Source organism: Microcaecilia unicolor, chromosome 3, assembly GCF_901765095.1.
Source record: "Microcaecilia unicolor chromosome 3, aMicUni1.1, whole genome shotgun sequence".
Taxonomy (NCBI): domain Eukaryota; kingdom Metazoa; phylum Chordata; class Amphibia; order Gymnophiona; family Siphonopidae; genus Microcaecilia; species Microcaecilia unicolor.
The window spans coordinates 389,221,338-389,246,077 of NC_044033.1; the positions used below are offsets into that span (position 1 = coordinate 389,221,338).

Here is a 24,740-nt window from a genome sequence, read left to right on the forward strand (position 1 = left end):
TCTAACATTGTGAGCTGTGACATGGCCCTCCAGAGTCAGCCCAGCTTGGGCATAAGTGAAGGAAATGCAATCTGCTAGCCAACTGGAGATTGTGCGTTTTCTGATGGCGACTCCCCTCCTGTTGGGATCAAAAGAAACAAACAACTGGGGGGACTGTCTAAAGGGCTTCATCCGCTCCTGCAGTCCAAAGTGTGCAAACTGCTTTTCACCAGGGCAGGTATGAGGACGGGGGAAAAATGTTGGCAAGACAATTGACTGGTTCAGATGGAACTCAGACATCACCTTTGGCAGGAACTTAGGGTGCTTGCGGAGGACTACTCTGTTGTGATGAAATTTGATATAAGGTGCATGCACTACCAAGACCTGAAGCTCACTTACTCTAGTAGCTGAAGTAACTGCCACAAAAAAAACGACCTTCCAGGTCAAGTACTTCAGATGGCAGGAATTCAGTGGCTCAAAAGGAGCTTTCATCAGCTGGGTGAGAACAACTTTGAGATTCCATGACACTGGTGGAGGTTTGACAGGGGGCTTTGACAAAAGCAAACCTCTGATGGGACACTGTCATACCGGGGTACAAAGTATATCGTAGTGACAGGCTGGACCGGACTGGTGGAGGGGTAGCATTGTATATTAACGAGAGCCTTGACTCAGATAGATTACAAATTCAGCAGGACACAAATCACACCTTTGAATCATTGTGGGTTGAAATTCCATGTATAAAAGGGAAAAGGATGGTGATAGGAGTGTACTGCCGTCCGCCTCGCCAGGATGTGCAGGTAGACATAGAAATGATAAAAGAAATCAGAGACGCACACAAAATGGGCAATGCGATGATGGGTGACTTCAATTACCCAAATATAGACTGGGTAAATGTAACATCGGGACATGCTAGAGAGGTACAATTCCATGATGAAATCAAGGACAGCTTTACGGAGCAGCTGGTGCAGGAGCCGACGAGAGAAGGAAAAATTCTAGACTTGGTCCTTAGTGGAGCGCATGATCTAGTGAGGGACGTTACGGTACTGGGGCCGCTTGATAATAGTGATCATAATATGATCAGTTTTGATATCAACCTTGAAGTAACTGTACATAAGAAGTCAAATAAGTTAGAGTTTAACTTTAAAAAGGAGACTATGATAGAATGAGAAGAACGGTAAAAAAAAAAAAAAAAAAAAACTTAAGAGGGGCAACTGAGAGGGTAAAAACTGTACAACAGGCGTGAATGCTGTTCAAAAGTACCATCTGTCGTGTCCCCTACCTGTGCCGCTCTCCCTGCAGCGATGCCTCGCTCTGGGCCCGCTGGAGGAGGCGCAAGCGGGAAGGATTGGGTTGTCGCGGGCCGTTTGCAGCGCGTCAGAGGGATCTTGCCGGCCTCCTGGACTGCACCGGCTCGCCGCTACTGGAAAGTAGTGGTTGGGGTGCGCCGGCCATCTTGGAAGCGCCGGCGTTCACGAGAAAGAGAGTCTCTTCTGGGCGCAGGGCCCGGGAGCACCGAGGACACTCCTCCAGCGACCGGATTGGCTGGTCGCGGCTTGACTCCGCCTCCTCTGTGGACCGGCCAATCCAGAGTCCTTGGGCTGGCTGAAGACTCCACCCCCGGACAGCTGTTTCTTGTCTCTCTGATGGAGGGGGCTATTTAGGAGCAGATTCTGGTAGTACTCTTTGCTTCAGCTTCTACTTGTGTGGATCCCTGAGTGCTGTGACGTTTTTGGACTGCTTTCCTGCCTTGGAACCTTTGCCTGGACCTGGACTTTGCTTTTGTTTGCCACCTGCCTTGGAACCTTTGCCTGGACCTGGATTTTGCGTTTGTTTGCTGCCTGCCTTGGAACTTTTGCCTGGACCTGGACTTTGCTTTTGTTTGCCGTCTTGGAACCTTTGTCTGGACCTGGACTTTGCTTCTGTTTGCCGCTTGCCTTCGAACCTTTGGCTGGACCTGGACTTTGCTTTTGTTTGCCGCCTGCCTCGGAACCTTAGCCTGGACTTGGACTTTGCTTCTGTTTGCCGCTTGCCCTCGAACCTTTGGCTGGACCTGGACTTTGCTTTTGTTTGCCGCCTGCCTCGGAACCTTAGCCTGGACTTGGACTTTGATTTTGGTCGCTGCCTGTCCTTGAACCATTGCCTGGAACTGGACTGTGTCTCTGGATTACTCCTCTGCCTTGAACCTGTGCCTAGAACCGGACTGAGCCATCTGCCTGCTGCCCAGTCCGTGTCCAGCCCGGACATCCGCAGGAGTTCCTGTCCCGATTCCTCAGGTAAGATCAAGATTGTTTGGCCGCTGAACTTTGTTTGGCACAGGGGCTCACATATTGTTGTTACAGACCGTGACACCATCCTAGAGGCCCAGGCCAAACATATTCCCCGAATTACAAAAGAAAGACGGAAGTCCAAAAGACAGCCGGCGTGGTTGAAAAGTGAGGTGAAGGAAGCTATTAGGGCTAAAAGAAACGCCTTCAGAAAATGGAAGAAGGAACGGTCTGAAAATAACAAGGAGTGTCAAAACAAATGCAAGGCACAGATAAAGAAGGCCAAGAGGGATTGCGAGAAAAGGATAGCAGAGGTAAAAAAAAAAAAAAAAAAAGTAAAAAAAAATTTCGGTATATTAAAAGCAGGAAGACGGCAAGAGAATCGGTTGGGCCGTTGGACGTCCAAGGGGTAAAAGGGGCGATCAAGGATGACAATGACGTAGTGGAGAGATTGAATGAATTCTTTGCTTCAGTCTTCACCGAGGAAGATTTGGGTGGGATACCGGTGTCGGAAATGGTATTCCAAGCGGACGAGTCGGAGAAACTTACTGAATTCACAGTAAACCTGTAGGACGTAATGGGGCAGTTCAGCAAACTGAAGAGTAGCAAATCTCCTGGACCGGATGGTATACATCCTAGAGTACTGATAGAACTGAAAAATGAGCTTGCGGAGCTTCTGTTAGTGATATGCAATTTATCCTTAAATTCGGGCGTGGTACTGGAAGATTGGAGGGTGGCCAATGTAATGCCGATTTTTTAAAAAGGTTCCAGGAGAGATCTGGGAAATTATAGACCGGTGAGTCTGATGTCGGTGACGGGGAAAATGGTAGAGGCTATTATTAAAAACAAAATTACTGAGCACATCCAAGGACATGGATTACTGAGACCAAGTCAGCACGGCTTTAGTGTGGGGAAATCTTGTCTGACCAATTTACTTCAATTCTTTGAAGGAGTAGTAAACAAACATGTGGACAAAGGGGAGCTGGTTGATATTGTGTATCTGGATTTTCAAAAGGCGTTTGATAAGGTACCTCATGAAAGGCTACAGAGGAAATTGAAGGGTCATGGGATAGGAGGAAATGTCCTATTGTGGATTAAAAACTGGTTGAAAGATAGGAAACAGAGAGTGGGGTTAAATGGGCAGTATTCACAATGGAGAAGGGTAGTTAGTGGGTTCCTCAGAGGAGAGCGCTCGGACCGCTGCTTTTTAATATATTTATAAATGATTTAGAGATGGGAGTAACTAGCGAGGTAATTAAATTTGCTGATGACACAAAGTTATTCAAAGTTGTTAACTCGCGACAGGATTGTGAAAAATTACAGAAGGACCTTACGAGACTGGGAGACTTGGCGGCTACATGGTAGATGACGTTTAATGTGAACAAGTGCAAGGTGATGCATGTGGGGAAAAAAGAACCCAAATTATAACTACGTCATGCAAGGTTCCACGTTAGGAGTTATGGACCAAGAAAAGGATCTGGGTGTCATCGTCGATAATACACTGAAACCTTCTGTGGTTAGAAAAGCGAATAGAATGTTGGGTATTATTAGGAAAGGTATGGAGAACAGATGCGAGGATGTTATAATGCCGTTGTATCGCTCCATGGTGTGACCGCACCTTGAGTATTGTGTTCAATTCTGGTCGCCACATCTCAAGAAAGATATAGTAGAATTGTAAAAGGTACAGCGAAGGGCGACAAAAATGATAGCGGGGATGGGACGACTTCCCTATGAGGAAAGACTAAGGAGGCTAGGGCTTTTCAGCTTGGAGAAGAGACGGCTGAGGGGAGACATGATACAGGTATATAAAATAATGAGTGGAGTGGAACAGGTGGACGTGAAGCATCTGTTCACGCTTTCCAAACATACTAGGACTAGGGGGCATGCGATGAAACTACAGTGTAGTAAATTTAAAACAAATAGGAGAAACTTTTTCTTCACCCAACGCATAATTAAACTCGAATTCGTTGCTGGAGAACGTAGTGAAGGCGGTTAGCTTGGCAGAGTTTAAAAAGGGGTTGGACGGTTTTCTAAAGGACAAGTCCATAGACCGCTACTAAATGGACTTGGGAAAAATCCACAATTTTTGGAATAACTTGTATAAAATGTTTGTACGTTTGGATAGCTTGCCAGGTGCCCCTGACCTGGATTGGCCGCTGTCGGCGACAGGATGCTGGGCTCGATGGACCTTTGGTCTTTTCCCAGTATGGCATTACTTATATACTCATGAAGCGAACAACTAAAGGCTGTCCAGAGATAGGCTTACCCTCTACACGGCGATAAGCACTAATTGCACTAAGGTGAACCCTTACGTAGTCTTGAGAACAGATTCTGACAAGTGTATTCAAGCAGGGTCTGCGTAGGACAAGAAAGAGGATCTAGGGCATTGCTGTCACACCAGATGACAAACCTGCTTCATTTGAAAGAGTAACACCTCTTCATGGAGTCTTTCCTGGAAGCAAGCAAGACTCGGGAGACACACTCTGAAAGACCCAAGGAGGCGAATTCTAAGTTCTCAACATCCAGGCATTGAGAGCCAGAGACTGAAGGTTGGGATGCAGAAGTGACCTGAGAGATGAGGGTTGGAAAACACTCCAATCTCCACGGTTCTTCGGAGGACAACTCCAGAAGAAGAGGGAACCAAATCTGAAGTGGCCAGAAAGGTGCAATCAGGATCATGGCTCCGCAGTCTTGCTTGAATTTCAGCAAAGTCTTCCCTACTAGAGGTATGGGAGGATACGCATACAGAAGGCCTGTCCCCAAATGGAGAAAGGCATCAGACGCTAGCCTGTCGTGGGCCTGAAGTCTGGAACAGAACTGAGGGACCAAAAGAACAACAATCAACTAAAAGGAAGAACAAATACACACGGACATAACCAACAGGAAAGGAAAAAAATGCAACAGCAAAACCAGATATCAAGAAAACAGGCAATCAATAAAAATCAACATATCTAAGCCCCAAACTGAGCCTTACCATTCAATCCAAATGGGGTACGTAAACGTCAGATCAGTAGTAAACAAAACAGAGACTATAACAGACTGGATTACTACTGACAACCTTGACCTTTTATTCATCACTGAAACCTGGATCCACGACCTTAAAGACCCTATAATCGTAGACCTATGTATACCCTTAGTATTTTACAAAAATGCAGGTGTGTCTTTATAAAATAGGCATATATGTAGCCTTCACATATAAGTGACCTGTGTACCTGCTAGATTTGCTGTTTACCAACTTCTTGACATGTTCCATAGCTTTTTGTAAGTAGCAAAAGAGTCCAAAAGTACACAACCAAAACAGCAAAAAGAAGCTCAAATGAGCCGTCAATAGTGGCACAATAGGGAGTCCTTCAATTCAATAGACCCAACAAAGGACGTGTTTCGGCGCAAACTGTGCCTGCCTCAGGGGTCAAAGTAATACTCTCAACAAGGTGCAAATAAAGTCTAAAAAGGGTCATTCAAAACAGCATGTAATAGTTGGCAGCAGAACAAACAGAACGTGTTCTTACGCATCTAGGGCTTCCAAAAAATCATCCATAACTTTTTGCATCATGTTAATTTCCAGATCATTTATAAATATGTTAAACAGCATCATTCTCAGTACAGACGCTTGGGTTAATCCAACAGTCACCTTTGTCTATTGAGAAAACTGACCATTCAGCCTTACTATCTTTTTTTGCCCTACTTTAATTGTCCCCAATCTGTTACATATGGGAAAAGAAACAAAAAGGAGTTCAGCACAGGTCTGAAACTTGTGAATAGTACCACCACTTGTCAAGCTGTCAGAGAAAATTTTGAACAGTATACCAAAAACGTTCTAGACACTATCAAGTCAATAATCAAAAGGACATGTCTGTGTAACTTCCAAAATTACACCCATAAATCTGTGTCTTTCAAATTTATGCCCCTCTGAATGGATTAACGGTCATGTAAGTTACTATAGAGCCATAAATTATGTGGATAAAGTGGGGCGAGACTAGAGATGTGCGAGAAGCAAGGCTAAACATTATCTTAACCCTCTCAACCTATTCACAGAAAGCGAATGCTACATACCTGTAGAAGGTATTCTCCGAGGACAGCAGGCTGATTGTTCTCACTGATGGGTGACGTCCTCGGCAGCCCCTCCAATCGGAATCTTCCTAGCAAAGTCCTTTGCTAGCTCTCGCGCGCCCGTGCGCACCGCGCATGCGCGGCCGTCTTCCCGCCCGAAACCGGCTCGAGCCGGCCAGTCCAGTATGTAGCAAGACAATACACTTCAAGGGAAGACACAACTCCAACGGGGAGGCGGGCGGGTTTGTGAGAACAATCAGCCTGCTGTCCTCGGAGAATACCTTCTACAGGTATGTAGCATTCGCTTTCTCCGAGGACAAGCAGGCTGCTTGTTCTCACTGATGGGGTATCCCTAGCCCCCAGGGTCACTCAAAACAACAACCATGGTCAATTGGGCCTCGCAACGGCGAGGACATAACTGAGATTGACCTAAAAAATTGACCAACTAACTGAGAGTGCAGCCTGGAACAGAACAAACAGGGCCCTCGGGGGGTGGAGTTGGATCCTAAAGCCCAAACAGGTTCTGAAGAACTGACTGCCCGAACAGACTGTCGCGTCGGGTATCCTGCTGCAGGCAGTAATGAGATGTGAATGTGTGGACAGAAGACCACGTCGCAGCTTTGCAAATTTCTTCAATGGAGGCTGACTTCAAGTGGGCTACCGACGCAGCCATGGCTCTAACATTATGAGCCGTGACATGACCCTCAAGAGCCAGCCCCGCCTGGGCGTAAGTGAAGGAAATGCAATCTGCTAGCCAATTGGAAATGGTGCGTTTCCCTACAGCCACTCCCCTCCTATTGGGATCAAAAGAAACAAACAATTGGGCGGACTGTCTGTGGGGCTGTGTCCGCTCCAGGTAGAAGGCCAATGCTCTCTTGCAGTCCAATGTGTGCAGCTGACGTTCAGCAGGGCAGGAATGAGGACGGGGAAAGAATGTTGGCAAGACAATTGACTGGTTCAGATGGAAGTCCGACACAACCTTTGGCAAGAACTTAGGGTGAGTGCGGAGGACTACTCTGTTATGATGAAATTTGGTGTAAGGGGCCTGGGCTACCAGGGCCTGAAGCTCACTGACTCTACGAGCTGAAGTAACTGCCACCAAGAAAATGACCTTCCAGGTCAAGTACTTCAGATGGCAGGAATTCAGTGGCTCAAAAGGAGGTTTCATCAGCTGGGTGAGAACGACATTGAGATCCCACGACACTGTAGGAGGTTTGACAGGGGGCTTTGACAAAAGCAAACCTCTCATGAAGCGAACAACTAAAGGCTGTCCCGAGATCGGCTTACCTTCCACATGGTAATGGTATGCACTGATTGCGCTAAGGTGAACTCTTACAGAGTTGGTCTTGAGACCAGACTCAGACAAGTGCAGAAGGTATTCAAGCAGGGTCTGTGTAGGACAAGAGCGAGGAGCTAGGGCCTTGCTGTCACACCAGACGGCAAACCTCCTCCACAGAAAGAAGTAACTCCTCTTAGTGGAATCTTTCCTGGAAGCAAGCAAGACGCGGGAGACACCCTCTGACAGACCCAAAGAGGCAAAGTCTACGCTCTCAACATCCAGGCCGTGAGAGCCAGGGACCGGAGGTTGGGATGCAGAAGAGCCCCTTCGTCCTGTGTGATGAGGGTCGGAAAACACTCCAATCTCCACGGTTCTTCGGAGGATAACTCCAGAAGAAGAGGGAACCAGATCTGACGCGGCCAAAAGGGAGCAATCAGAATCATGGTGCCTCGGTCTTGCTTGAGTTTCAACAAAGTCTTCCCCACCAGAGGAATGGGAGGATAAGCATACATCAGGCCCTCCCCCCAATCCAGGAGGAAGGCATCCGATGCCAGTCTGCCGGGGGCCTGAAGCCTGGAACAGAACTGAGGGACTTTGTGGTTCACTCGAGATGCGAAGAGATCCACCAAGGGGGTGCCCCACGCTCGGAAGATCTGGCGCACCACTCTGGAGTTGAGCGACCACTCGTGAGGTTGCATAATCCGGCTCAGTCTGTCGGCCAGACTGTTGTTTACGCCTGCCAGATATGTGGCTTGGAGCACCATGCCGAGACGGCGAGCCCAAAGCCACATGCTGACGGCTTCCTGACACAGGGGGCGAGATCCGGTGCCCCCCTGCTTGTTGACATAGTACATGGCAACCTGGTTGTCCGTCTGAATTTGGATAATTTGATGGGACAGCCGATCTCTGAAAGCCTTCAGAGCGTTCCAGATCGCTCGCAACTCCAGGAGATTGATCTGTAGACCGCGTTCCTGGAGGGACCAGCTTCCTTGGGTGTGAAGCCCATCGACATGAGCTCCCCATCCCAGGAGAGACGCATCCGTAGTCAGCACTTTTTGTGGCTGAGGAATTTGAAAAGGACGTCCCAGAGTCAAATTGGACCAGATTGTCCACCAATACAGGGATTCGAGAAAACTCGTGGACAGGTGGATCACGTCTTCTAGACCCCCAGCAGCCTGATACCACTGGGAGGCTAGGGTCCATTGAGCAGATCTCATGTGAAGACGGGCCATGGGAGTCACATGAACTGTGGAGGCCATGTGGCTTAGCAATCTCAACATCTACCGAGCTGTGATCTGCTGGGACGCTCGCACCCGCGAGACGAGGGACAACAAGTTGCTGGCCCTCGTCTCTGGGAGATAGGCACGAGCCGTCCGAGAATCCAGCAGAGCTCCTATGAATTCGAGTTTCTGCACTGGTAGAAGATGGGACTTTGGGTAATTTAACACAAACCCCAGTAGCTCCAGGAGGCGAATAGTCATCTGCATGGACTGCAGGGCTCCTGCCTCGGATGTGTTCTTCACCAGCCAATCGTCGAGATATGGGAACACGTGCACCCCCAGCCTGCGAAGCGCCGCTGCTACCACAGCTAGGCACTTTGTGAACACCCTGGGCGCAGAGGCGAGCCCAAAGGGTAGCACACAGTACTGGAAGTGACGTGTGCCCAACTGAAATCGCAGATACTGCCTGTGAGCTGGCAGTATCGGGATGTGTGTGTAGGCATCCTTCAAGTCCAGAGAGCACAGCCAATCGTTTTGTTGAATCATGGGGAGAAGGGTGCCCAGGGAAAGCATCCTGAACTTTTCTTTTACGAGATATTTGTCAGGGCCCTTAGGTCTAGGATGGGACGCATCCCCCCTGTTTTCTTTTCCACAAGGAAGTACCTGGAATAGAATCCCAGCCCTTCTTGCCCGGAATGGCACGGGCTCGACCGCATTGGCGCTGAGAAGGGCGGAGAGTTCCTCTGCAAGTACCTGCTTGTGCTGGAAGCTGTAAGACTGAGCTCCCGGTGGACAATTTGGAGGTTTTGAGGCCAAATTGAGGGTGTATCCTTGCCGGACTATTTGCAGAACCCACTGATCGGAGGTTATGAGAGGCCACCTTTGGTGAAAAACTTTCAACCTCCCTCCGACTGGCAGGTCGCCCGGCACTGACACTTGGATGTCGGCTATGCTCTGCTGGAGCCAGTCAAAAGCTCGCCCCTTGCTTTTGCTGGGGAGCTGCGGGGCCTTGCTGAGGCGCACGCTGCTGACGAGAGCGAGCGCGCTGGGGCTTAGCCTGGGCCGCAGGCTATCGGGAAGGAGGATTGTACCTACGCTTACAAGAAGTATAGGGAACAGTCTTCCTTCCCCCGAAAAATCGTCTACCTGTAGAGGTAGAAGCTGAAGGCTGCCGGCGGGAGAACTTGTCGAATGCGGTGTCCCGCTGGTGGAGAGACTCTACCACCTGCTCGACTTTTTCTCCAAAAATATTGTCCGCACGGCAAGGCGAGTCCGCAATCCGCTGCTGGAGTCTATTCTCCAGGTCGGCGGCACGCAGCCATGAGAGCCTGCGCATCACCACACCTTGAGCAGCGGCCCTGGACGCAACATCAAAAGTGTCATAAACTCCTCTGGCCAGGAATTTTCTGCACGCCTTCAGCTGCCTGACCACCTCCTGAAAAGGCTTGGCTTGCTCAGGGGGAAGAGCATCAACCAAGCCCGCCAACTGCCGCACATTATTCCGCATGTGTATGCTCGTGTAGAGCTGGTAAGACTGAATTTTGGCCACGAGCATAGAGGAATGGTAGGCCTTCCTCCCAAAGGAGTCTAAGGTTCTAGAGTCTTTGCCCGGGGGCGCCGAAGCATGCTCTCTAGAACTCTTAGCCTTCTTTAGGGCCAGATCCACAACTCCAGAGTCGTGAGGCAACTGGGTGCGCATCAGCTCTGGGTCCCCATGGATCCGGTACTGGGACTCGATCTTCTTGGGGATGTGGGGATTAGTTAATGGTTTTGTCCAGTTCGCAAGCAATGTCTTTTTCAGGACATGGTGCAAGGGAACAGTGGACGCTTCCTTAGGTGGAGAAGGATAGTCCAGGAGCTCAAACATTTCAGCCCTGGGCTCGTCCTCCACAACCACCGGGAAGGGGATGGCCGTAGACATCTCCCGGACAAAGGAAGCAAAAGACAGACTCTCGGGAGGAGAAAGCTGCCTTTCAGGAGAGGGAGTGGGATCAGAAGGAAGACCCTCAGACTCCTCGTCAGAGAAATATCTGGGATCTTCTTCTTCTTCCCACGAGGCCTCACCCTCGGTGTCAGACACAAGTTCACGGACCTGCGTCTGCAACCGTGCCCAGCTCGACTCCGTGGAGCCACGTCCACGATGGGGGCGTCGAGAGGTAGACTCCCTCGCCCGCATCGGCGAAGCTCCCTCCGCCGACGTAGTCGGGGAGCCCTCCTGGGAGGTGGCCGCAGTCGGCACCGCACGCGGTACCGACGTCGGGGACCTCACCCCGGGCGATGGGCCAGCCGGCGCCACGCTCGACGGTACCGGAGGCGCAAGCACCGCCGGTACCGGAGGGGTAGGGCGCAACAGCTCTCCCAGAATCTCTGGGAGAACGGCCCGGAGGCTCTCGTTCAGAGCGGCTGCAGAGAAAGGCATGGAGGTCGATGCAGGCGTCGACGTCAGAACCTGTTCCGGGCGTGGAGGCTGTTCCGGGCTGTCCAGAGTGGAGCGCATCGACACCTCCTGAACAGAGGGTGAGCGGTCCTCTCGGTGTCGATGCCTGCTGGGTGCCGACTCCCTCGGCGACCCAGAGCTCTCGGTGCCGACGCGGGGAGGGGACCGGTGTCGATGCTTCTTCGACTTCTTCCGAAGCATGTCACCGGAGCTCCCCGGCACCGACAAGGAGGACGTAGAATCCATCCGTCGCTTCCTCGGGGCCGAGACCGAAGGGGGTCGATCTCGGGGGGGCTGTACCGCAGGAGCCCTCAGGGTAGGAGGAGACCCACCCGAGGGCTCACCGCCACCAGCAGGGGAATGGACAGCCCTCACCTGCACTCCTCGATGCACCACCGTCCGACGACATCAGGAGACGAGGTCCCGGTACCACCGACGTCGATGCAGCTATCCGATGTCTCGGCGCCGATGCAGAGGGCCGATGCCTCGATGCACTCGATGCGCTGGCAGCCAAGGAAGAAGGTCTGGATGCTGATGACGTCGATGCACACGATGACCCCGGTGCCGATGCCGACGAAGAGCCCGAGAACAAAACGTTCCACTGGGCTAATCTCGCTACTTGAGTCCGCCTTTGTAAGAGGGAACACAGACTACAGTTCTGGGGACGGTGCTCGGCCCCCAGACACTGAAGACACGAAGAGTGCCTATCAGTGAGCGAGATTACCCGGGCGCACTGGGTGCACTTCTTGAAGCCGCTGGAAGGCTTCGATGTCATGGGCGGAAAAATCACGCCGGCGAAGTCAAAATCCGAAATGACGAATTTGGAGCACCAAAACTTTAAGGGAGAAAAAATCTCGACCGAGGCCGAAAGAGGCCTACCCCGACAACGAAAGAAAACTTACCGGGGCAAAAACTGGAAATACGGGAAGGGGCAAACGAAACCCAAGGGGGTTTCCGGAGCACTTTCCGAACGAAAATGAAACTTTTCCGAAGAAAAACACGTCGATTTAGAAAACGGACACGCGAGGTCGACTCTCCGGGGCTCGACACGACAAAAACACAGCCGTACCGAGTGCGGACGAAAGAAGACTGGCCGGCTCGAGCCGGTTTCGGGCGGGAAGACGGCCGCGCATGCGCGGTGCGCGCGGGCGCGCGAGAGCTAGCAAAGGACTTTGCTAGGAAGATTCCGATTGGAGGGGCTGCCGAGGACGTCACCCATCAGTGAGAACAAGCAGCCTGCTTGTCCTCGGAGAAAGTTAGAGCTGCACATTCAGAGGTCTTATTCAGATAAGCTGGATAACTATCCTATATAATAAAAAGCACCTCCAACGTTCTGAAGTTGATTCCGTAAAAGTGAATCTTTGAAGGGTTCGTGCTCCTGCTGTATCCATCTCCTGAATTGACATCACGTACTTCCAGGTTCGTCACAAACAGCAATGACCAACCACTGGAAGGGAATGCTGCAGAGCTGCCAGGCAACTGAACACGACGTCACTCGCATGAGGGTGTCGTCGTCCCTCCCTTCCTCCCCCCCTCCCTTCCAGTTCCAGGCCCCCTCCCTCCAAATTTTAAAAGGCATCTTCACTTACCAAGTCGGGGTTACGGCGGCCGTCAGCAGCGGTAAAAGGCGTGCAGGCTCGGCCCTTCTCTCTATCTCAGCTCTAGTCCCGCCCTTGCGGAAACATGAAATAAGGGTGGGACCAGAGCTGAGAGAGAAGGGCCGAACCTGCACGCCTTTTACCTCTGCTGACGGACGCCGTAACCCCAACGAGGTAAGTCAAGATGACTTCTAAAATTCGGAGGGAGAGGGACCCTGAAACTCGGAGAGAGGGAGGGGGGACGACCCTGGAACTCGGAGGCAGGGAGGGGGGACGACCCAGGAACTCAGAGGGAGGGAGGGGGGATGACCCAGGAAGTCAGAGGGAAGGAGGGGGGGATGACCCAGGAACTCGGAGGGAGGGAGAGGGACGACCCTGGAACTCGGAGGGGGACAACCCTGGAGCTCGGAGGGAGGGAGGGGGGGGCCCATGGCACATACACTAATTCTCACACACACACACCCAGTCTCACTCTCTCTCCCACACACACAATCGCACATTCACTCTCTCTCTCACACAGTCACTCTCACACACACTCTCTCAAACATACACACTCCGAGGGAAACCTTGCTAGCGTCCGTTTCATTTGTGTCAGAAACGGGCCTTTTTTACTAGTATAATATAAGGATTACTTATTCATGTGTCTTAGCATGATAGCATGGTTGCTATCCTGCTGAAAACTGCCCTTTGGAATGCCTAACAGTCTTAGAATAGGAATTGGATTATATTACACAATTTACAGGGATGCAGTGCCTCTTACAAGATTAGAATCACTTTGCATAAAATGAAGCCTCATGCTAGCCTGTGTCTGGTTGTTTGGATGTTCCTCTGTCAGCTATTCCCAGCACACAGAATAATAGAAGGAGAAGCGCAGTACGTGGCTGACACTGCCACATAATTGGAGATATCAATTGTTGAGGAGACACTCAGGGATGAATATAGTTTGTGCTTGAATACTATATTAACTGTACTGAAATTATTTCCAGCACACACTATACAGGGATCATTAAACACAAAAATATTCAAATTCTACCCTACCTTGAAGCTGTTTCCACAGAGACCATTCATTAAAGAGTTATGAATTATTTTGGTTATTTTTTCTTGAATAAAATGTTGCTCACCTCCTTACAATAAACTAGAACAGTTAATGTTTTAAGTCTAAATAATAGGATAGTCATTTACCGATCTATGATATGAATTCCCATGATGAATGGCTGCATATCTGGGCTCTGAGGACAGTAGAGTTTACACTTGGTGTGGGCACTTAGCACTGTTCCGTCATTCAATGTAAATCTATAAGATGGGCTGATGGCTGTGCCTCGAGTCATCACTGAGAGAAAGGGAGAAAAATACCTAGTCAAAATATCTGGCATGTATATTGCAACACTGAAGCAGGCAGGCAGTATCATTTGCTGTACTTCATAATCTAACTCAATCTCCCCACCATAAATTCTCATGAAAACATCAATCACCTACCCAAATTAATGAAGTATAAACCAGTATTATTTTGTACAGTGTCAAACCTTTTGCTGTTTACCACCACACATTACTGTGTGATGCTCGGTACGCCCCCATGGTTAGAGACAGCACTAGGAAATGCCAAGAAAAACACTGGGGGGGGGGTTTACTGGAGCCCATAATCTAGTAAATGAAAAAAAAAATAATTTCATAGCTAGGTTCTACTGCCACAGTCACTTGTAGCAACAGACCTTGGCTGGAAGGAGAGACCATATGCCATGGCTCCTTCCAGACCCCTGCAAATGATGGGTCCTAAATCCAGCCATTAGGTGTCACCATAATACAATGACGGACTCCTCCCAAGGACTGTGAATGCAACCTCGGCAGCATCTCCAGCACTTGATGAACAGAAGATTTAGCTGGAAATGGAGTTCAAGTTCTTAAGCATATGTGTGTCTAGGCACAAGCTATTTTACTAGTAAATTATACCTTTGTGGACAGTAGAATTACAAACAATCGCACAAAATTATAAAATAATCATGTGGTGTGTGAATTTACTACTCTCCTGCTTAAGGGCTGTTACCTGAAACATATAAGGCAGGAACAGTTTTTGTGCAGCTTCACATCCTTTAGTTACTCAGAAGACCTGATTTTTTTTTTTTTTTTTTGTAGAATTACCAGCTTGCTGTATTTTATTTTAAGACTTGATTGAAGACTACATTTTAATGGAACCACAACACCTATTTCTTCTCAAGTCAAAAGCTCTTAGCTTGTAATTTTCCATCAGAAAAATCTACAGCAAACCCTTTTAAAATTATTTCCTTATGAAAGGAACCAACCAATCCTTATGCAGCTTATCTCATGATCTAGAACAGGGGTAGGCAACTCCAGTCCTCGAGAGCCGCAGGCAGGTCAGGTTTTCAGGATATCCACAATGAATATGCAGGAGATAGATTTGCAAGCACTGCCTCCATGGTATGCAAATCTATCTCATGCATATTCATTGTGGATATCCTGAAAACCTGACCTGCCTGCGGCTCTCAAGGACCAGAGTTGCCTACACCTGATCTAGAACCAACACACCCATCTGCCCATGTCCAATGTTTCTTCTAAGGTTTATGTGTATATAACTGTACAGTGTTCCTATACCAGTCAGGTATACAGTACTTTCAACCAGAGCAGCAGTGAGAGCATATGCTGCAGTCCTCTTTTTCACCTCATTTGTGCCAACCCTGTGAATAGGTTTGAAACCCACACCTCTCCCCCACTCCGAGGGGCATCACAAGGCACTACCCTGTAGCCCAATAACCCTCTTTTTTTTTTCTCTATTCCCCCAGGCGGCCCACATTTCCCCTTCCTCTCCCTATCTGCCCCCCCCCCCCCATCCAGAATTTTCCCTTCCTCTTCCTGTACTCCCTGGTCCACCAATTCCCAAGTCTCCAGGTGGCCTGCAGCTCCCTTTCCATTCAACCTCCCCAGATAGCCAGCATCTCCCCTTCCCTACCTCGAACCCTCATCCCCCTCTTTTTCCCTTTCCTTCTCACCCTACCTCTTCCTGGCTGCTGCAAAGGTACTCAGATTCAAAACCTTTTGGCAGAGACCAGTTCTCTCAAGCACTGGTGTTTTACACCCTTTCCTGATGCATTTCCTTTTAAGGACAGGAGGTCAGGACAGAACACGGCAGTATGTGGCTGCAGGCGTCTACTGAAAGGTCTTATGCTGGTGCTGAGTACCTTTGGAGTGGCTATGAGGTAGGATGGTGACAGTAGTGGCAACGGGAAGAGAACAAAGAAAGGTGAAAATGACATGCTGCTTTATCGCTGCTCTGTTGCCCTTCAAATGTTGCTGCCCTAGATTAATCACGGAGTCCACCCAGTGGCAGAACTGGTCCTGGTTCTGAGTGCTCATAAGGCCAGCACAAACCGAAAGGAGTGGTGGGCAGAGCAGCAAAGAGTGAAGATGACGTTGGTCTGGGAGCAGTGACAGACCAACAAATAAGCTGCAGCCCATGCAGTTCAGCCAACGAGCACAGCAAGGTGGATAGGGAGGGTGGAAGAGAAAAAAAGAAACTGGTGAATACCAATGAGGTAAAGAGAGGGAAAGACTTTCAACTATGTCAGCTATGTTGTCCAGAGACACAGAAGTGCCCAGCCACATAAGCTCAGATAGCCTATCTAGAGAAAGAGTGAGAAAGCCAGCTAGCAAAAAAAAAAAAAAAAACACCTTTCTATGGCGAGGACTATCCATGCTGCAGTCTGTCTCTCTGATATAAAGTACAGTTTTTCTGTATAGTGTGGTGCATCTCTCTCTGGGTGAGCATAGGGTATGATATGTCTAGCTGGGGTGGGGCACGGTGTCTACCGGCCTGCTTGGTATGGTGTCTCTCTATCTGCATCAGGATGGTGTGTGTGTGCACATATGTAATGTAAGCAAATTCTGGGGGGGGGGGGGGGGGGGGGGGGGCAGTAAAGGGCAATCAAATGCATGAATGGAAGGTGACCACAGGATAAAAGTTTGTTCACCCCTGCTCCTGTGGCAGGGGCGAACAAACCTACATTGGCGTACCTCCTTCACAGAAGAAATGGACAAATTTAATTGAAGACATTCACAAGCTAGCTATGAAAGGGGAAGTACTACTTATAGGTGATTTTAATATGATGGACGTTGACTGGGGCGTCCCTGTTGTGGGGTTATCTAGAAGCAAGGAAATCTTAAATTTGTCACAGAAAGAACTGTTCCAGCAGTTGGTAATGGAGCCCACGAGGGATGGAGCTATCCTGGACCTGGTGCTTACAAACGGGGAGAGTGCTTCTGATGTTACAGTGGGTGATCATTTCACATCTAGTGATCACCGAATGGGGTGGTTCAATATTAAGACACACGAGGAGACGGTTTATTTAAGATTGAAAGTTCTAAATTTCAAAAGAACTAACTTTGTCAAGATGGGGAGAATACCTCAAGGAGTTGTTAGCTGGATGGGAACAGTTGAAGTAAATAGAAAAGCAGTGGGCAAAACTGAAAGGTACTATTTTTTTCTGTATTCTTTTTTTTTTTTAACGATGAATGTTTATTAATGAATAAGAAAAAAGAACAGAGCAAATATGTCCATCTTCAATGCAAGACAGCAAAACCACCAAACAAATAGTCAATGGACACAGCATACAACATACTTTAACATAATATTCCTCTCCACCCCCACGCAGCCCCCCTCCCCCCCTTCAAGAATCTTGCAGTAATCGATCCAGGTGAGACCACTCGTCTGCCAATGGTGAAAGATACTATTTTATATTTAAATATATTTTATTGATGTCACCAAACATAACACAAACAGTCAAAACATTGTCATAAGCCAGTGGTTCCCAAACATTTTCAGTTCACGGTACCCTTTGTGTCCAAGCAATATTTCGTGGCACCCCCCCCCCCCCCATCTTCACTGCTCCCCCAGCCACATGGGTGGGAGGGAGTACGGGATTTGCCATGGCACCCCAGAGAGTTTGCTGCGGTGCACCAGGGTGCCACAGCGTACAGTTTGGGACTGTCATAAGCTATGGTATCACACAATATACAGGCACATCCATGTGAAAGGAGATATTTTAAAGATGACAAACCTTTATGTTAGGAAAATAAAGGTAAGAGAAAAGAAGGCCGCTTAGGTTCTCAAATATAGCTGAAAAGGTAAGGGAAGAGAGGCTAGCTTTCATAAATTACATCACAGAAAGAGGGCAGCAAGCAAAAATAACTGGAAAAGCTAAGAGAAGCTGGAAAAGTTATCAGAAAAGCAAAAAAAAAAAAAACACCTTTCTATGATGAGGACTGTCCATGCTGCAGTCTGTCTCTCTGATATAGAGTACAATATGTCTGTCTAGTATGGTGCATCTCTCTCTGGGTAAGTACAGGATATGATACGTCTAGCTGGGGTGGGGTGAGGTGTCTGCCTGCCTGCTTTCTGCATCAGGATAGTGTGTGTGTGTGCACATATGTAATGTAACCCAAGCATTGGGAGGGGGCACTGAAGAGCAATCAAATGGACGGAAGGATGGTGACCACGGGATAAATATATTGTCCTTTGGGGGACAATATATTTTTCACATATGTAAGTGATAGGAGGAAGTGCCAAAAATGGCATTCTGAAGCTCACGGATGAAGGGGAGGAATATGCAGAAGCTGCTAAGCATAAAGATGAGCTTCCTAAAAAATATTTCTGTTCTGTGTTCAAGGATAAAGGGCTAGGAGTAGAACCACAAAAAACAAACACTAATGGAAATGGAGACCTGGGCTAGTTCTCAGAAGAGTGTTCATGAGAAGCTAGCAAAGCTAAAATAGGCAAAGTAATGGAGCCTGATGGGATACATGTGAGGGTACTCAAAGAAGTTCTGGTGGCTCGGCTGTCTGACCTTTTCAATGCTTCTATAGAGTTGAGTGGTCCCAGAAGGCTGGAGAAGGGTAGATGAGGTTCCTCTCCAAAAATGCGTTAGAAAGGAGGCTCTTAAGCCTAGACACAGAAAAAGCCTTTGACAGTGTTCATTGGTCTTTTATGTACAATTTTGGAAGCCCTGGGATTTGAAACGAAGTTTAGAGGGTGGATACAGGCATTTTACAACTCACCAAGAGCCTGTGTGAAAGTTAATGGCAGTCACTCTGGACTGTTTACGTTGCACAGAGGCATGCAGCAGGGGTGTCCCCTGTCCCCCCCCCCTACTGTTTGCCATGGTTATGGAGCCGTTTGCCTCACGAATTCGACAGGATCCAGAGATCTCAGGTGCCTGTGCGGCCGGGAGAACACATAAAATGGCACTCTTTGCGGATGACATTTTGCTGTATGTGACTCGACCTCTTTCCACGTTCCCTCGACTTATTCAGAATATTGATGAATACTCTGCTGTGTCTGGATTTAAAGTAAATATGGCAAAGTCTGATTCTCTGAATGTAACTTTAACTGAAGAAACAGTGGCGGCTTTAAAGGCCTCCTTTTCGTTCAGATGGGCTAGCATGCAAATTAGATATTTGGGGGTAAATTTGACTTCGAAATTATCAGAGCTTTTTTCGGCTAACTATAAAGGTCTGGTTAGAGCCATAGCAGAGGATATGGAGAGATGGGGAGAGCAGGAGGTCTCCTGGTTTGGACGGATAGCCATTATCAAGATGAATGTGTTGCCCCGTCTCTTGTATTTGTTTCAAGCGTTACCTGTGATGATGCCTAGGCGATTCCTTGTATCTTTACAGGATCGAATAGTGCGTTTCGTCTGGGCCGGAAATCACCCAAAGTTATCGCGCACACTACTATATCAGGAGAGGAAGAGAGGGGGGCTGGGGGTCCCGAACGTTTTCTGGTACTATCAGGCGGCTCAGGGAAAAGCAGCTGTAGAATGGTACCAAGTTTACCCAGATAGACAGTGGGTACATCTAGAGCAACACTCCCTGGGCACGACGCCGCTGGGGGCGCTTATGTGGTTGCCGAGGCCTTTTCGATCGCTGGGTGAAGGGGTATGCCCCTCATTGGTGGTTACTCTTCACTATTGGGATAAGTTGTTCCGGGAGGGCTGATGTGTGCTATCGCGTATGACACCAATCGCGTACAATCCCCTATTCCTGCCTGGGAACACGAAGGGGGTCTTCATCAGGTGGTATGGAGAAGGATTACGAATATGGGACCAAATGTCTGAAGGAACTACTATGCTTAATTTCACAGCCCTAAAGTCAGGGTTCCCTGTGGTGGAGGGGGATGAATGTGCGTACTACCAATTGTCACATTTCCTCCGAACTGAGGCAGTCAGTCTAGTAATCAAGCGGGGAAAAAACCCTCTAGAGGAGATCTGTGAAAAACTAACCACTTCCTGAGGCCTAATTGGGCCTAATTGTGAGAATATTACTACTTACTACTACTAATTAACATTTCTAAAGTGCTACTAGGGTTACGCAGCGCTGTACAGTTTAACAATGAAGGACAGTCCCTGCTCAAAGGAGCTTACAATCTAAAGGACGAAATGTCAAGTTGGGGCAGTCTAGTATTCCTGAATATAGATATAATGGTTAGGTGCCGAAGGCAACATTGAAGAGGTGGGCTTTGAGCAAGGTTTTGAAGATGGGCAGAGAGGGGGCTTGGCGTATGGGCTCAGGGAGTTTATTCCAGGCATAGGGTGAGGCAAGGCAGAAAGGGCGGAGCATGGAGTTAGCGGTGGTGGAGAAGGGTACTGAAAGGAGGGATTTGTCCTGTGAGCGGAGGTTTCGGGTAGGAACGTAAGGGGAGATGAGGGTGGAGAGGTAATGAGGGGCTGCAGATCGAGTGCATTTGTAGATCAGTAGGAGAAGCTTGAACTGTATGCGATACCTGATCGGAAGCCAGTGAAGTGACTTAAGGAGAGGGGTGATATGAGCATATCGGTCCAGGAGGAAGATAAGACGTGCGGCAGAGTTCTGAACGGATTGAAGGGGGGATAGATGGCTAAGTGGGAGACCAGTGAGGAGTAAGTTGCTGTAGTCAAGGCGAGAGGTGACGAGAGAGTGGATGAGAGTTCAGGTGGTGTGCTCAGAGAGGAAAGGGCGAATTTTGCTGATGTTAAAGAGAAAGAAGCGACAGGTCTTGGCTATCTGCTGAATATGCGCAGAGAAGGAGAGGGAGGAGTCGAAGATGACGCCGTGGTTGCGGGCAGATGAGACGGGGAGGATGAGGATGTTATCAACTGAGATAGAGAGTAAAGGAAGAGGAGAAGTGGGTTTGGGTGGGAAGACAATAAGCTCAGTCTTGGCCATGCTCAGTTTCAGGTGGCGGTTGGACATCCAGGCAGCAATGTCGGATAAGCAGGCCGATACTTTGGCCTGGGTTTCCGCGGTGATGTTTGGTGTGGAGAGATAAAGCTGGGTGTCGTCAGCATAAAGATGATATTGGAAACCATGCGATGAGATCAGCGAGCCCAGGGAAGAGGTGTAGTTTGAAAAAAGAAGGGGTCCAAGGACAGATCCCTGAGGAACTCCGACAGAGAGCAGGATGGGGGTGGAAGAAGATCCATGAGAATGTACTCTGAAGGTACGGTGGGTGAGATAAGAGGAGAACCAGGAGAGGACAGAGCCCTGGAACCCAAATGAGGACAGTGTGGCAAGAAGTAAATTGTGATTGACAGTGTCAAAAGCGGCGGATAGGTCGAGAAGGATGAGGATGGAGTAGTGACCTTTGGATTTGGCAAGGAACAGGTCATTACAGACTTTAGATAGTGCCGTTTCGGTCGAGTGTAGTGGGCGAAAGCCGGACTGAAGCGGATCGAGGATGGCATGAGAGGAGAGAAAATCAAGGCAACGGCTGTGAACGGCGCGTTCAAGTATCGGACAGGAAGGGTAGGAGGGAAATGGGGCGGTAGTTGGAGGGACAGGTAGGGTCAAGTGATGGTTTTTTGAGGAGTGGTGTGACTACAGCATGCTTGAATGTGTCAGGGACAGTTGCAGTGGAGAGAGAGAGGTTGAGGATATGACAGATGGGGGGGGGGTGACAGTAGGAGAGATGGTATTAAGTAAGTTGGTGGGGATGGGATCAGTGGAACAGGTGGTGCATTTCGAGGAGGAAAGAAGATGGGCGGTTTCATCTTCGGTGATATCAGGAAAAGAGGAGGCGGCCTGGGTTGGTTGGTTGAGGGAGTGGGTTAAAGGGTGAAGAGGAGGAGGTGGCTTGGTGGTGAATTCGAGGTTGATCTTCAGCACCTTGTCGCGGAAGTAGTCAGCCAGTGATTGAGGAGAGAGAGTGGGGGGGGGGGGGGGGGGGGTGGGAGCAGAGGGCACTTTGAGGAGGGAGTTAAGGGTGGCGAAGGGACGACGAGGGTTAGAGCTGAGAGAATTAATCAACTGGGTGTAACAGTCCTGTTTGGCAAGGAATAGGGAGGACTGGAAGGAGGATAGCATGAATTTATAATGAATGAAATCGGTATGGGTGCGAGATTTCCTCCAGAGGCGTTCAGCCAATCGGGCGCAGGAGTGAAGGTATCGGATGCAAGGGGTCAGCCAGGGCTGGGGAATAGTACGCCGTGTGGGACGGGAGATGGATGGTGCAAGGGTGCCCAGAGCAGAGGAGAGAGTGGCACTGTAAGTGGAGACAGCTTTGTCGACAGACTCGGAGGACATGATGGAAGGGAGGAGATTAGAGATACTAGAGGATAAGGTGGGAGGGTAGACAGCCTGGAGATTCCTGGAAGTAGTGGTCAGTGTTGGGCGGGACTGAGGGGGAGGGTGATGAAGTGTAAAGGTGATCAAGTATTGGTCTGAGAGAGGAAGAGCTGAGGTGCAGAAATTGGAGGGTGAGCAGGCAGAGGAGATGATGAGGTCAAGACAGTGGCCAGTTTGGTGAGTAGGGGTGGTGGAGCTCAGTTAGAGGTTGAAGGAGGAGGTCAGAGTGAGGAACTGAGAAGCGTGAGAGTCAGATGGGTCATCAGCGTGTATGTTAAAGTCTCCAAGAATGAGGGACAGGGATGAGGGTTCAAGAAAGATGGAGAGCCAGGCATCGAAGTCGGTAAGGAAGGAAGAGAGGGACTTATCAGGGGGGCGGTAAATGACTGCAATTCTGAGTGGCAGCGGGTAGAATAGACGGATGGAGTGAACTTCAAAGGATGAGAAGCCATGAGACTGCAGTAGGAGTAGGGGTTGAAAACTACAGGAGGGCGAAAGTAGTAACCTGACGCCTCCTCTGCGGCCAACTGGGCGGGGAGAGTGGGAGAAAACATAACCTCCATGGCATAGGGCCGCAACTGAGGCAGAGTCATCGGGGGAGAGCCAGGTTTCAGTTAAGGCGAGCAGTTGAAGGGAACGAGAGATGAAGAGATCATGGGTGAAGAAAAGTTTGTTGCAGACCGAGCAGGCATTCCACAGGGCACACGAGAAGGGGAGGGAAGTGGGGGGGAGGAGGGGAATAGAGATGAGATTTGAGACATCGCGGGATCGTTTGCATGGATGAGACGAGGACAGGTGTGGGGGCACTGGGTTGGGATTGATGTCTCCCGCGGATAGCAGGAGAAGGAGCAAGAGAGTGCGGAGGAGAGTGGGGGAGGTAGGGCGACAAAGGCGACGAAGTCGGGATGCGCTTAGGAGGAATGGGGAAGGGTTAATGGCAGGAAGGAAATGTTGAAGGTTGAGAGCTAGGAAGGAGGAGGAGGACAGTAGAGATGGTGAGGTGGTAGGGGATGGGGGTGGGTAGGGTATCGCAGTAGTGAGCAGGACAGGAGAGGACATGGATGGGCAGTGAGTTCCTGCAGTAGACAGCGGTGGGGGGAGGGGGAAAAGATTAGGAAGGGACAGGGCAAGGAGGAGAATGTGTATAGGGGCCATAAGCAGGCAAATTTGGTGGGCTGACAAGCAGGCGGGTTGGTTGATGGGCTAGCAGGCAGGCAGGTAGGCCGGGGCAGATGCGATGTGACTGGAACAAGCTGGAACGGACGGACTGGAACAAGCTGGATCAGATGGACGGACTGGACCAGTAGGACTGGAACAAGCTGGAACAGGCGGATTGGAACAAGCTGGATGGACGGACTGGAACAAGCTGGAACAGATGGACGGACTGGAGCAGTAGGACTGGAACAAGCAGGAACAGACGGACAGAACAGGCAGATTGGAACAAGCTGGAAAAGCAGGACTGGGGCAAGTTGGAGCAGAATACAGCGGAGCAGCAGGACTGGAACAAGCTGGAACAGACGGCCTTGTTCTCTTGCTTCCAAAACTTCATTTCTGGGGGGCTAGAGCCTTTTGCAGATCATGTTGGTTCCTTTCGTCCTGGTCGCTACATTTCCCTCTCTTGATTCAGCCTCTGTGACAGCTTCAGATGCTATGGTCAGTCTTATTAGAGCAGAAGTCAGGTCCCTGGAGTAGCTTACTTGTCCTCAGAGAAATAAATAAATAGCCCCGCAAATTCAATGCTGGTCCAGTCACCAGCATTGAATATCAGGGGCTAATTCTTCAGGTCCTAGACGCTAGAGCTTATGTGAACCCCAGCTGACATTCAGCCGGGACCCACACAAGACACTAATGTGGGTGCCAGCTGAGTATCTGACGGGACCCACTTAAGTGGATATACCTGCTCCCCTCTCAGTTTTTCCAATATTTCAGTTACGTTTTTAAAAAATACCATAAAGAAGGGTCAGATGGTATAGAATCTGCCTTATATACTTTTTCCTTCATGAAAGGTAGCAGATAGTATCCTCAAGATGTAGGAGGACATGATTGTCCTGGTATCTTCAACAGTTCCAAACTATTTACAAAATGTTGAAGGGTGGTTCCTGTAGTCAGCTTTGGAAATTTAATAAAATGCAAGGTTTCACCAAAATATCCAGGCTCTCAATCTAGCAGTGGAAACCTAAACTATTTTTTAAGAGAGTTCAAATTCAGCAGCTTTTTTAGTAGCAGCCTCAACCTCTGCCAACCACTAGGTGTAACCTTATGTTTCAAATCTTGAACATTTACCAGATAGGACGGTAGCTGGCTTGC

General features: G+C 49.2%; 1 protein-coding gene across 5 annotated transcripts in view; it reads right to left on the reverse strand.

Moving 5' to 3' along the window:
• NCOA1 (nuclear receptor coactivator 1) overlaps window positions 1-24,740 on the reverse strand; it is a 660,387-nt gene that overhangs the window by 253,158 nt on the left and 382,489 nt on the right. For all 5 annotated transcript variants that reach the window (XM_030198687.1, XM_030198689.1, XM_030198688.1 and 2 more), the window contains one exon: window positions 14,010-14,157. In XM_030198687.1, the coding sequence (XP_030054547.1) occupies window positions 14,010-14,157 (148 nt within the window). The remainder of the gene's footprint in view (window positions 1-14,009; window positions 14,158-24,740) is intronic.